Source organism: Pan troglodytes, chromosome 15 (assembly GCF_028858775.2).
Source record: "Pan troglodytes isolate AG18354 chromosome 15, NHGRI_mPanTro3-v2.0_pri, whole genome shotgun sequence".
Taxonomy (NCBI): Eukaryota; Metazoa; Chordata; class Mammalia; order Primates; family Hominidae; genus Pan; species Pan troglodytes.
In genome coordinates this window covers 28,900,434-28,915,152 of record NC_072413.2, presented here as the reverse complement: position 1 = coordinate 28,915,152, position 14,719 = coordinate 28,900,434, and the positions used below count along the sequence as shown (strand labels likewise).

At 36.3% G+C, this 14,719-nt stretch overlaps 1 protein-coding gene across 3 annotated transcripts in view; it reads right to left on the bottom strand.

The window, feature by feature from the left end:
* Positions 1 to 14,719, bottom strand: part of SCFD1 (sec1 family domain containing 1) — a 108,181-nt gene that overhangs the window by 69,087 nt on the left and 24,375 nt on the right. For all 3 annotated transcript variants that reach the window (XM_003952459.6, XM_003314289.6, XM_009427617.5), the window contains 3 exons: positions 10,660 to 10,715; positions 9,593 to 9,678; positions 6,649 to 6,748 (listed from right to left, as the gene is read on the bottom strand). In XM_003952459.6, coding sequence (XP_003952508.3) covers positions 6,649 to 6,748; positions 9,593 to 9,678; positions 10,660 to 10,715 — 242 coding nt within the window. The remainder of the gene's footprint in view (positions 1 to 6,648; positions 6,749 to 9,592; positions 9,679 to 10,659; positions 10,716 to 14,719) is intronic.

Here is a 14,719-nt window from a genome sequence, read left to right as displayed (position 1 = left end):
AATTCTATAGAAAAATGACCTAATTCTTTCAATCAAAAAATGGCAATTAAAAAGAAGTGAGGAGGGAGGAACTGAGAGATTTAAGAGCCATATCAACTAATGCCACGTATAGATGTATTTCTGGATCCTTATTTGAACAAGCCAACTGTAAAGAAGCATCTTTGAAACAATCAATACAGAGCGGGTATATCACCAGGAAATTATCATTAATTTTGTTGTGTAAAATTATAACTTTAAAAAATAGATACATGCTGAAGTATTCATGCTTAGATCATATAATACCAGGGAAGCTGAACAATGTAAATATGAGTTCATTACAGTATTCTCTGTATTTGTGTTATTTGAAATATTCCCTAGTAAAAGTTTAAAAAATTTTATTCATACCAGAACCTAAAAATATGAAGTACAACCCACAATTGTTTTGCTCATCCATACTGGACAAGGAACAATAAATACTATGACCAAGAAAAAAAATCTTTATTATTTTATGCCACTGAGGTTAGAGGGTTAGACTAAGTAGCACAACCTAACCTATCTTAATTCAGAGGCCAAGGTATTCTTTACAGCATCAGCAATATATTTGGGAAGCTTGTTCATTTTTATTAAAGCAGAGCTGTTTACAACCCTAGGACTCATGAGCTGGAACCCTCCCACCCACCAGATACATTGCCGGCAATATGCAAACATTTCTACCAGTCTTCATGTGATAATTTCAACTCATAAGCAATTCATTCAATCTCTAAAAGCAGTAAAGAATTTGGGTCTTATGATTTAGAATTGCACTGTCCAATACAGTCGCCAATAGTCACAGGTGGCTACTGAGTACCTTCAATGTGGTTAGTCTGAATTGAGATGTGATGTAAATGTAAAATATATAAGACTTAAATATGAAAAAACATCTAATATCTTAAATTATTAATTGATTACATGATCCTATATTATGTTGAAATGCAAATATTTTGAATATATTTGATTATAAAATATATTATTAAAACTTTGTAAAATGTTCCATCATAAATATAGACAAATGTTATACAACTAGAATATAAGGCAAAAAAAAAAAAAAAAAACTATAGCAGCTGCAGTTAGATCAGTAAATAGTACATACTCTTTTTCTCCCTTAGATTAAATAAAAATTCAATCCAAGTTCAGACACAGCAACAAATACGGAGATATACTGAAACACTGCTATTTTTAAAAAGTGAATGAAATCAGGGATATCTTTTGGGCTTTTACATAGCCTACAGACCTTCAGTAGACACTTCCTATCAAGTACAGTAAAATATGTATTTGTTTGGATTAAATGAGTAAAAGTTTACATTACACTTTTGACTTTTAGGCAAATGCTTGAAATTAGGCTACATAGTGCTGACCAAGAGGTTTTGTGTTAATAAAGATTAGAGGATCAAAGAATGTCAACCTTGGACCCAAAGCATCAATCTTGAACTATATCTAGGCACCTGTTACATTGCAATCACAAGTCTTTAAGGAAATAGGTGTTCCTGAAGTGCTTCTCTTATAACCTTAGTTAGGTGCATTAGCTGTAATCTTAGCTAGGTGCATTAGCTCACGCCTGTAATCCCAGCACTTTGGGAGGCTGAGGCAGGTGGATCACCTGTGGTCAGGAATTCTAGAGCAGTCTGGCTAACATGGCGAAACCCCATCTCTATTAAACATACAAAAATTAGCCGGGCATGGTTGCACATGCCTGTAGTCCCAGCTACTCAGGAGGTTGAGGCAGGAGAATCGCTCGAACCTGGTAGGCAGAGGTTGCAGTGAGCCGAGATCGCACTCCTGCACTCCAGCCGGGGCGACAGGGCAAGACTCCATCTCAAAAAAATAAATAAATAAATAAAATAAAAAATAAAAAAAAATGCTTCTCTTACAACCTTTTAAAAAATACATATTTATTTGGAAACCATTTTTTTTTTATTCTTGACTGGAAAAAAGGTAAACTTTAATTAAAGTCCCTATGTCTATTAGTATAACTTCCGATTTAATGTTTCAAATAATAAGAGTCAGTAGCAGAGGGTGAAAGGTACAAAAAGAGAACCTAAGATTTGAAAAAATAAAGGCCAAGTAAAAAAAACAGAGATAAAATAATGTCCATTCCTTTGACTGAAGTCAACAGCTCTGCAGCTGAACAATCAAATCCACCTCTCCTGCAACCAAGATATAATAAAAAAGAATCAGGGCTTCTAATTACTAATTTTGCTTCTTATATCCCAATAAAAGGAGATGGGCACTGCAAAGTTGCTTTTTTTTTTTTTTTTAACCAGAAGAGTGTATTTCCCGTTTAAAATGAGAAAAAACATCTTTCTGACACAGAGGGAAGCTGTGTGAATTTTCATAGTTGTTTGTAAGTTCTAATATACAAACAATTACCAATGGTGCAGATTTTCAGGCAAAGACATTTAATATAAAAAGTAAACTGCGATTTTAAGTTAACATTTACTATTTACTTACTCCATCTTGTGGAGGCAAAGGGTATAATTATTAAGTGTTTTAAAAGCTTTGAAGACCTTCAAAAGTAGCAGGTTTAGCAATCAACGAAAATTTTTGTGATTATAATTTATGACATCTCAGTTATAGTTTGTTCACATCCAGAAACTGCATTAAGATTAATAAACAGAATTAAGTCATTTTAAGTTGCATAATTATAACCAACCTCTTCAAAGATTCCCAACTTTTTATGTGAAGATTAAACAAAAAAACTCTACCATCTACTTTCACCACCTTTTATTTTTAAAAGGATATTTTCACTTCAAATAGTAGGAAATAAAAATTGTATAAAGGCCAGTATAAAAACACATTTCATAGTCCTTTTTATTCTCATCTCATTCTGAAACAGTGAAAACCTCATCAAGGACCAGTATTATCCTTGTTTGGTTTTAGGGAATCTCTGCCCTAAGTTATATTTCCCAATTTCCTCTTCTGACAATGGAGACTGAGTCTACCCTTTTTATGTTGCAATTATTTGTACATGTGTCTTATCTCCTGTACTCAAAGCACCCTGTACTTTAATTTCCTCCATCCAGGGGAATGAAGAGGGAGCCCAGGGACTCTTAAAGTTCAAGAATTGGAAAGGATCCCTAGACATCTCGGTGTTTTAGATTGCCTTACCACCACCACCACTGGCAGGTGTGATGAGGCACCCGTGATCTGTATGCTATGCTCTTATTAAGACACTTGCCCCTTGCTCCTACCCAACAGTAAGGGCCCCACCAACCAAATATGATTTGAGACTACCAATACTATCTTATTATGCCCATTAATCCCTGTACAACTCTTTAACCTCCAATCCCACTGAGACCCCATCTCCTATTCTTACCCTACTCTAGAAATCCTGTCATCACTTCTGGAACCCATACTCAGTCATCAGCAAAATCTCCTATTCTGAACATCCTCTCTAAACTTTCCCTGTTCTTTCTTGCTCTAATTGAACTCCAACTGGCTAACCCCTGCAGCCTTCTCAAATGGGAACCTGATTTTTTTTTTTCTTTAACCTCTCACAGCTCATACCACTGGATCTGAGACTGGAATTAGGTGTCTTCCTTGCTACTCCCAGACTCTTTACTTGCCCTCTTTCCTAAAACTAGCTTTGAAACTCATGTTGTCAGCCTGTAACCATGGTTCTCAATTGGGCAATTTTGCCCCTTTCTGCCACCTGGGGTATAATTGGCGTGTGTAAGACGTTTTGGTTGTCACAACTGAGGGAGTTCCACTGGCACCTAGAGAGTCAAGGCCAGGAATGATGCTAAACATCCTACAATGCACAGGACAGCTCCCCCTGCCCCCCAACAAAGAATGATCAGGTCCAAAACGTCAATAATGCCAAGGTTGAGAAATCCTGGTCTACAGTGCCCACTAATGCCACCTGCAGGACGCTCTTATCTCCTGCATCATTAACTTCGCTGTTTGGATCATTCCCATTAGTATACAAACATGTTGTAATTTCCGTCATTTAAAAATATTTTCTGTCCGGGTGCAGTGGCTCATGCTTGTAATCTCAGCACTTTGGGAGGCTGAGGACCAGACTTTTTTCCTGAACTCCAGACTCATGTAACTACCTACTCAACATTTACATTTTGATATCTTAATGGGCATCTCATTTTTTTTTTTTTGAGACAGGGTCTTTACTCTGTTACCCAGGCTGGAGGACAGTGATGTGATCACAGTTCACTGTAGTAGCCACAGCCTGTTGGGGATCAACTGATCCTCCCACCTAAGCCTCCTGAGTAGGTGTGCCAGCACAAGTCACTAATTTTTATTTTTTGTAAAGATGGTGCTTCCTTATGTTGCCAGGCTGGTCTTGAACTCCTGGGCCCAAGTGATCCTCCTGCCTTGGCCTCCCAAAGTGCTGAGATTACAGGTATGAGCCACCATGCCTGGCTGGCATCTCACATTTAACATACCCAAAACTAAACATCTGATCTTCCCTGGGGAAACTGCCTTTTCCATCCCACTAAACAACAACGTCTTGCCATTTGCAAAGGCTAAAACCTTGGAGTCATCTTTGAGTTCTCTCTCTCTCTACATCTAACTCACACATCTAACTTATCAGCAAATCCTATACTCTACAGTCAGTATAAAAAACACAGCCCTTACCATTTCTGTCCTGCTATAAGCTGCTATCATCTCAGCTAAGATAACTGCAACAGCCTCCTAACAGATCTTGCTCTTCCTGTGCCCCCAAGGAGTCCATTTTCAGTATAACAGCTAGAGTGACAGTCTTCAAATGTATACTAGAATCCCATGTGGTTCCCCATTTCCATCAAATTAAAGTCAATGGCCTTTACAATCACAATACGATCATATACTATAATCCCTAGAGTCCTGTATTATATTGCTTCCTGGGTCCTATTTATTTAACCTTTTCTCCTGCTTCTCTTCCCCTGCCTCTCTTCATTGTAGCCATCTGGCTGCCCTGCCATTTTCCAAACATATTAGTCATCCTTCTGCTTATGTTCTTTTCCCACATAGCTATATAATTCACTACCTTGCCTCCTTTAGATCTTTACTCAAATGTCACTTTATCAGTGAGATCTTCCCTGTTTTAAAATTTCACTCCTGTTCACCATTATCTACTTTACTATCTTTCAGGGTATCTTCCACCTTCTGAAATGCTGCAAGTTTTATTTTCTTTATTGCCTGTTTCCCCTACTAGAATGTAAGCTCTAGAAAGACAGGAAAGCTATTGTTTTTGTTACTATTGAAGCCAGGGTTTAGAAAGTGTGTTAAAGAGTAGGCACTCAAATATTGGTAGAACTGAATTCCTCCTCTCCCACCTCTTACTTGACCTCCTAAAGCCTGATTCCATGTTCTACTACTTAGGGTTTAATTTAAGAGTCCCTTTGATTCTTCTTGCCCTCTCTACTGAATTAAAGTTGACTGCTATTTCTTCGACACTCATCCTAGAGTCATGGCATAGAAGAATGGCCAATTTCCATCAGTAATTCTAAATCTGATTTATTTAAATAAACACTTTAGAGCCAATATCCAGGTTTTAAAGAAATAAACCAAATCATCTATTGCATGTCTTTCATTTCCTTTTTTTTTTTTTTTGAGACTAGGTCTTGCTCTGTCACCCAGGCTGGAGTGCAGTGGCACAATCTTGGCCCACTGCAACCTCCGCCTCCTGGGTTCAAGCAATTCTCAAGCCTCAGCCACCCAAATAGTTAGGATTACAGGCGTGTGCCACCACGCTTCGCTAATTTATGTATTTTCAATAGAGACAGGATTTCGCCACGTTGGCCAGGCTGGTCTTTAGCTCCTGGCCTCATGTGATCCGCCTGCCTTGGCCTCCCAAAGTGCTGGGATTATAGGCATGAGCCACTACACTCAGCTTTCATTTCCTGTTTATATGACATGTTGGGCAATCTTTACTATCATGATATGATTATATAGTGTAATCCCTAGAGTCCTGAGCTAGGAGTTAGTAAACTACAGTGTTAGTTTTAACAAAGCCAATGATTTGAGTTCAAATTCTTTAACGTCTGTCTATCAAATAGAGACTATTCTGGCCTGATTACATAGTGTCTCATAGAGAAATTATTTGTGTACCTATTTTCTTTCCATTGTCTTTGAAGACTGAAGCCGTGTTTTATCACCTGTGTATGTCACATGCTAAACACAACACTTAGCAGCTAAATTTACATATGCATAAATACAAATCTTTGCTATAAGCATAAAATCAGATATGTGGAATTACTTCAGAAAACATATGGTGTAACATAAAAAATACTATTTTTTTTAACGTAAAATGAGGTTTAACTGATTCCCAGAGAAAAGGGAGAAATTACAGCTTTTCTCCTAAGGGAGAACACATTTATTTACTTATTCAGTTAGAAAATTAAAAATAAAACAAGATAATCCATTTTCTTCAATTGTTTTCTTTTTCTTCTTTTCCATGGCCAACAAAACCACTACTTTACCCTATAAAGATCATAAATTTGAAACTAAACTTTAATGCTTCACATTTTCCAGCATCCACACCCAGTAATACCAAATCCCATCACTTGTTTTGTTCATAGGTCTCAGTTCCATCCTTCTCATTTTTGTTTCTGTAGCCATGATGTTAATTTTAAATTAAAGGGAACACTGCATGTTACTATATTTCAGTAATAAGTGCTGTATTTAGTCTCTTACCAGTACATCGTGCACCAATGCTTGATATGTCCAAGTATGATGTAAAGGAGTTGCCAAATCTATGTTTCTGTCAACAAGGACTAATAAGGGCCTCTGGAAGCTGTAAATATACATATAAAAAATTACATAACTCTTGATACCAGTGTATACATCTAAAATATTCTACTTTCCAGTATATGCCATTTTGATATGAATAACAGTATGCTAATATTGACAATTCCTAATACTTTGTTTTTTAGTATACGTGCTGCTGAAGCAAGCACCACAATACTTTGCTTTTTGTTGAGACAGGGTCTTGCTCTGTCACCCAGGCTGGAGTACAGTGGCGCGATCATAGCTAACTGCAGCCTTGAACTCCTGGGCTCAAGCAATCCTTCTGCCTTGGTTTCTGGAGTAGCTGGGACTACAGGCATGCACCATCACACACCTGGCTAATTTTTAAACATTTTTATAGAGATGGGGGAGGCTGGCTTTTAAAAAACAAATTTAACATGGTCACACAATTACAGTAATGCTTTGGACTAGTTAGAGCTTGTGTATGATGCCAGATTATAAATTTTACTTAGGAAACTTTAATTTTTTTTTTGAGACTCTGTCACCCAGGTTGGAGTGTAGTGGCACAATCACAGGTCACTGCAGCCTTGACTTCCCAGGCTCAAGTAATCCTCCCACCTCAGTCTCCCAATTAGCTGAGACTCCAGGTGTGCACCACCACTCTTGGCTAATTTTTAAATTTTTTTTAGAGACGGGGGCGACTAACCACATTGCCCAGGCTGGTCTTGAATTCCTAGGCTCAAGTGATCCTCCCACCTTGGCCTCCCAAAGTACTAGGATTACAGGTGTGAACTATCATGCCCTGCCAGGAAACTTTAAGGAAAAAAATCTATATAAATATTTCTATAGAATAATTTTTGTGGTTAGCAAAATAATAAGCTGCTTCTACTCAGAAGTTTTTGATATTTCTGTAAAAAAAGGCAATAAGGAATAGTTATTGTCAGCTTCAGGGAAAACAAAGAGTAGGAGCTTATAAATTTACACAAATGTTTGACAGTTTCATAAATTATAATTTTTTTCCTATAAACACAAACTCAAAAAAGCAGACTCTGGAGAAGAGCCTCAAAAAACGCTATACCACTATAATATACAAAATGAAAACATAATGCCATAATGGTACCTAATTATATTATTATCCCCTTAACAGAGAAGGCATATGATACCTCATGTACTGTTGCTCCATTATTACAATTTAGATGTGAAATAAAGTACCACCGAAAGCAAACTGAGGCACAGTCATTTGGTTATCATGTGTCTACAGAAGTTTTAGAGATCTGCTTTAGAGGCACTATCATATCAGGAGTACGCACCACTTTTCAAAAGGCATCACTATCTGTTTACATATTTCCTTTCGCAATAGAATTAACTCATTACACTCTTCTGGGTATAGGACAGTGGATTTCCTAACTGCATTGACTCTGGGATAAAAAGTCAGAGTGGCACCCTTGCGATCTACTATGATTTATTATACCAGAGCTAGATGGAAGGTAAGGGAGGATGGCCTACCGCAGGGTTTCTTAACCCTAGAACTACTGACATTTGGGGCTGGATAATTTCTTGTTATAGGGGGTTGTGGTGTGCATTATAGGATGTTTAGCAGCATCCTACAATGTATACTACAAGATTCTAGTAACACCTACCAGTTATGACAACCAAACATGTCTACAGACATTACCAAATGGCTATGGGAGGCAAAAACTGCCCTTAGTTGAAAATCACCAGCCTATGGTTGGATTCAAATGTATTTAACAATAGTCCAGCAAGGTTGTGACCACTAAGGAAAATGATTAAGAAATACATCCAACAAGTTGAGAAACAAGACGCCCATATTATGATAATGTGAATAAATTTAAAAAAATTATCCAAATAAAATGGTGCCTTTATACTGGTTTCTAAGGCCTATCCCAGAGAGCTATAAAAAGGGAACTATTAAGTAAGATATGACACAGTGGTTGGTTCTGTTAAAAAAAAAAAAAAGATCAGGTGAGAATTTGATGTTTTTCTTCTACCTAATGAGAAACATTTTGAAGAATACTTAAGACCAGAAATGAAATCATAGAACCATTTAAAATAATGTGGAAACTGAGACAGTTAACCAAACAATTGAAACACAGCGTTAGTGTGAACTCCCAATTATACAAGCAGTTTATAAGGCTGTAGGAGACACCAAATTGACTTGAGATGAAGTCTATAGAAAGTTATTATGAAATTATTATTTCTAGTGGGCAGTTATTTCTCTGGGCATCTGTTTATTTTGGGCTTTATTTATTAATTCATCTAAACTGGGGTTAAGAATTAATTTTCCAGAATATAATCTCTTCTTTAAACAATTCTCAGCCATTTGAGTGGGTTTCTTTACTTCTTTACTCCATTACTATTAACAATCAAAAGTTAAATATACTATAATGTATAGGGTTTTTTAGTATTTCTATTCAATAATAAGCAGCCAAAAACATTGGCATTACTTATGCTAGAAATGCTAACAATAATAAAATGTTTTTCAAGTTTAGGCTATTATTAAGTATAAAATGGAAATCAGATTAATAAAGGTAGAAACAGATATAAGTATCACAAGTTTTTCACTCTGTGAAAAATAACCAAGCGGTTTAATGATAATTGAAAGAAAATGGCTTCTGACCTTCAAAGCCTTATACACAGAAAAATTTTTCTTATAGATGATAAAATGCTTAGAAATTTTTACCAAAAGGTAAATTGAATAAAATATTCCACTTGTATTTTAAGAACAATATGAGTCAAAACCTTGATCCTGATTAGCTCATTAAAAAGAAACAAATTTCAATTACAAGGATATTCTATCAGCCAAGAAAAGTAACAAAAAAACTCTACAAATATTTTAAAGTCTTACAAGTGTATTTAATAACAGTAATACCTGAATTGGCCAGCTCCAAGTGTATCACCTGTAAAAAGACTGTTTCTTGCATCTCTTAGATTTTCTCGAAGTTTCTTGTCTAGTTTCTGAAAAATAAAATTTTAGATTAACTCTTAACAGTTTCACATAACTTTATGGAGGTTAATTCAAAATGTGTTTTTAGTTTCATAACCAAGAAACCTGGAATTTCTTTACAAATAGCAAATCTAATATCTAAATATTTTAGCTCCGTCTTACCACTTCCATATCATCATAACTTGGACTTAACAAAGATCAGTGTCTTTTCCACTGTGAGTCGGGCCTGATGTCACTAAGAAGAACCTTTCATTGACTAATTTTACTTTGGCTATGGGAAACGCTTTGCAGTAATGACGCACACTCTTTTCCTACGCATGACTGTTTTATCAAGGAAGGTGTCTATATGGAGAAAAAGTTGACTTGGGTGGGTAGGAGTGAACAAAGTAGTGGTGGGTACAAGAAGCCTCAGAAGAGAAATGGAATATATGAAAGAAGGCAGTTTTCCACCAGTCAGTAATTCACTTGGGCTAAAAAAGTTCCAAAATACCTCCTTCTTTTTCAGTAATTCTATAATTTCTCTAATCCCTTACTCATTTCTTAATCTTTAAAGCAAATTTATGAACACCTACTTTATACTTAATATTTTACTTCAATATAGTGGGATAGCAAAAAGCACTTCATTTTAAAAATGGTTATGATTAGTAATATTTGCTAAATGAAGTTAAATATTAAGTAATCTGGGGGATCAAATAAGTGTAAAATACTGCTTGGAGAGACAAGGTTGAATGAGGAATATACATTTTAGTTTTAAAAAAAGAAATAGGACTGGAATAGCACACTGGAGTAAATAATTTTACTTTCTCGTGTGGAAGTAAATGATTACTTTTTATCTTCGGTGCAATCTCAATGTAATAAAATAAAAATATTTGCTATTGGTACCTACAACCAAGCAATCATATATTTAAATATTAACAAAACAGTTGCGTTACTTGTGGGAAAACAATTCACACAATGTTATTTATCTCCACGTGATATCCGCATGAACTTACCACTGCTACCATTTCTGCTGCTGTTCCTCTTGAACATCTGATTATAGGAACAGCACCTATTTTAACAATAAATGTTAGAAATGATCTTGGCTCTTAATTAAAATAGATACTTATAAAATACATCAGCATCAAAAATAACAGATGTGATAGATACATACAATTTCACGTTATACACGATTTTATGTATTTATTTTTCCACATTGTTTTAATTTTTAAAAAATTAAAAAATATATTTAGGGGGTACAAGTACAGCCTTCTTACATGCATATATTGCATAGTGGTGATGTCTGGGCTTTTAGTGCACCCATCACCCGAACAGTGAACACTGTACTCAAAAGGTAATTTTTCAACCCTCCCCCAACAAGCACACATAAAAGGATTTATAATTTCCCTCACAAGCTCACATAAAAGGATTTATAATTTCAAGGGTAAAAACAAGTTTCAGAAATGAACCTTCCCATTAATAAAGAAAACAACAGGGAGTCAGAAGAAAACTATTTTTATATGGAGCTGACCAATCAGTGCGACTGCATTTTTTCCAAAGGATTGACTAAATCAGTATTTTGATCCCCTATGGGCAGTTTTTCTTTCCTTTTTTTTTTTTTTTTGAGACGGGGTGTCACTCTGTCACCCAGGCTAGGAGGCTGGAGTGTAGTGGTGCAGTCATGGCTAGACTTGACCTGCTGGGCTCAAACCATCCTCCCACCTCAGCCTCCTGAGTAGCTGGGACTGCAGGCACAGGCCACCAAGCCTGGCTAATTTGGCAAAACTCTGTCTCTGCAAAAATTGCAAAAAATTTGCTGGGCATGGTGGTGTGTGCCTGTGCTCCCAGCTACTCGAAAGGTTGTAGACAAAGTTTCACTATGCTGTCCAGGCTGGTCTGAGCTCAAGTGATCCTGCTACCTCAACCACCTAAAGTGCTGGGATAACAAATGTGAGCCTCTGCACCTGGTCTAGGCAGTTTCAATACATAAGCTTACTCTACTCACAGGATTCACATTAATTTGACTTAAAAGAAAAGAATGAAAAGAGCTTAGCTAATTTAGCAGTTTGGGGACTGCTAGTTTTTGTTTATTTTACAAATTGACAATAAAAAATTGTAGCTTTTTTAAAATACCAATTTAAATAATAGAAAACACATTATTCATATAGGTTGAAATCCTAAATAGAAAAAAAGTCCAACTGCACTGAAAGTCTCATAAGACAAACTGAGAACACTGTAATATTTATATGCTCAAATTGTCACATTTTAGATTCTATAGGAAATATGAATATACTCAGTCAATTGCAAAAGTAAAAACACAAAATAGCAAATTTTTCAAAACTGTGTTTTCTTTTGATGGCAAAAGTTATAAATGTTTGTAATAAAAAATTTAAATTAACATTAGAAATGTATAAACTTAACCCTCTTGATTCCAGCCCTCACAACCCCCATTAGAATTAGAAATGGATGCCTCCATGTTGTTTTCTACATATAATCTACTAAGTCTGTGTGTATATGTAAAAAAACAAAAATACGATAGTATATATACTGTTCTAAAACTTGTTTTTCCCCATGTAACAATTTAGTGTTGACATCCTTCTATGTCAGATTGGCAATAATTTCAATTTCTCCTTTGAAAAATAAATCACTGGCCAGGCATGGTGGCTCATGCCTGTAATTCCAGCACTTTGGGAGGCTGAGGCGGGCGGATCACCTGAGGTCAGGAGTTCGAGACCAGCCTGGCCAACATGGTGAAACCCCGTCTCTGCTAAAAATACAAAAATTAGCCAGGCGTGGTAGAGCATGCCTATAATCCCAGCTACTCAGGAGGCTGAGGCAGGAGAATCGCTTGAACCTGGGAGGCAGAGGTTGCAGTGCAACCTCCCTAGCATTTGGCAAAATTTTACAGATCGTGTGGGGTGACAAAATAGAAAGAAAATTATGTCTGTTTAACACTAAAAGTTGTATACGTGTACTTTCTTTATATATAAAACAACAACAACAACAAACCATATGAGGGCAATGAAAGCAGTTCAAAGCAGGCAGAAACTGGAGGGGTTAACTCTTGAAAGAAGAGAATCACATAAGGTAATATATATTTTTAACCAGCTTTTCTCCTGAGGGTACCTGACACATTACATGGCACACAGGAGAAAGAACTCAAGCAGAAAACAGGAAAATTACTGAGCTGAAGAATCAAAAATTGGAGCTCAGGGCTGGAAATTAAGGGGAAAAAAAAAATCCCTGAAAGGAGGGAGCCATACAATTTGCATATAAATTCTCTACATGTCTAAACATTTGTCTAAATCTTAAGACTATACATGGTAGCTCTTAATTTTTGTGTGTGACATATTTTATTAATCTAGTGTGAGAATCATTTTAACAAAAAGGTTTTAAGTGTCTAAAAAATTAAAATTGCAATTAGGCTTTTAAAGTGATCCATTAGTGATAGTAAAGCACAAAGTTACATATTAGATACTAAACACAATTTTAGACAATCTACATCAGTGCTTTACATTTTGAATCAAGGAAACCAGAAGTTGTTTCTTTGAAAGAATAAACAAGATAGGTAGACCACTAGTTAGGTCAACAAAGAAAAAAAGAGACGATCCAAATAAACACAATGAGAAATGACAAGGGTAACATTATCATCGACCCCACAGAAATATAAAAAACCCTCAGAGACTATTACAAACACCCCTATGAACACAAACTAGAAAACCTAACAGAAATGAGTAAATTTCTGGAAACATAGAACCTGCCAAGGTTTAACAAGGAAGAAACTGAAGTTCTGGAATAACAAATTCCAAAACTGAATCAGTAATAAAAAACCTATGAACCAGAAAAAGCCCTGGACCAGATGGATTCACAGCCAAATTCTAACAGATATACAAAGAAGAGCTGGCACCAATACTACTAATATTATTCCAAAAAATTGAGGAGGAGGGACTCTTCCCTAACTCATTCAATGAGGCCAGTATCATTCTCATACCAAAACCTAGCAGAGACACAACAAAAAAATAAAACTTCAGTCTGATACCCCTGATGAATACAGGTGCAAAAATCTTCAACAGAATATTAGCGAACTGAATCCAAAAAAATGAATCCACCACGATCAAGTATGCTTTATTCCCAGGATGCAAGGTTGATTCAACACATGCAAATCAGAAAATGTGATTCATTACATAAAAAGAACTAAAAACAAAAACCATATGATCATCTCAACAGACACAGAAAAGGCTTTTGAAAAAATTCACCATCACTTCATTTAAAAAACCCTCAGCTGGGCGTGGTGGCTCACGCCTGTAATTCCAGCACTTTGGGAGGCCGAGGCAGGTGGATCACGAGGTCAAGAGATTGAGACCATCCTGACCAACATGGTGAAACCCCATCTCTAGTAAAAATAGAAAAATTAGCTGGGCGTGGTGGCATGTGCCTGTAGTCCCAGCTACTCGGGAGGCTGAGGCAGAATTGCTTGAATCCAGGAGGTGGAGGTTGCAGTGAGCTGAGGTTGTGCCACTGCACTCCAGCCTAGCGACAGAGCAAGACTTCATCTAAAACAAAAACAAAAAAAAAACACACAAAAAAACCCTCAACAAATTAGGCAATGAAGAAACATACCTCAAAATAATAAGAGTAATCTATGACAAACACACAGCCAATGTCATAATAAATGGGCAAAAGCTGTACGCATTCCCCCTGAGAACTTGAATAAGACAAGGACACCCATTCCCATTTAACATAGTACTGGAAGTCGTAGCCAAAGCAATCAGGCAAGAGAAAGAAATAAAAGGCATCCTAATAGGAAGAGAGGAAGTCATACTATCTCTTTGCAGGTTATATGATCTTATACCTCACAAATTCCATACTCTCTGCCCAAAGGCTCCCAGAACTAATAAGCAGCTTCAGTAAAGTTTCAGGATGCAAAAGTCAATGTACAAAAACCAGGAGCATTTCTATACACCAATAATATCCAAGCTGAGAGCCAAATCAAAAATGCAATCCCATTCACAATAGCCACAAAAAGAAGAAAATACCTAGGAATACAGCAGGTATTCCTAATTAATTAGGCAGGTG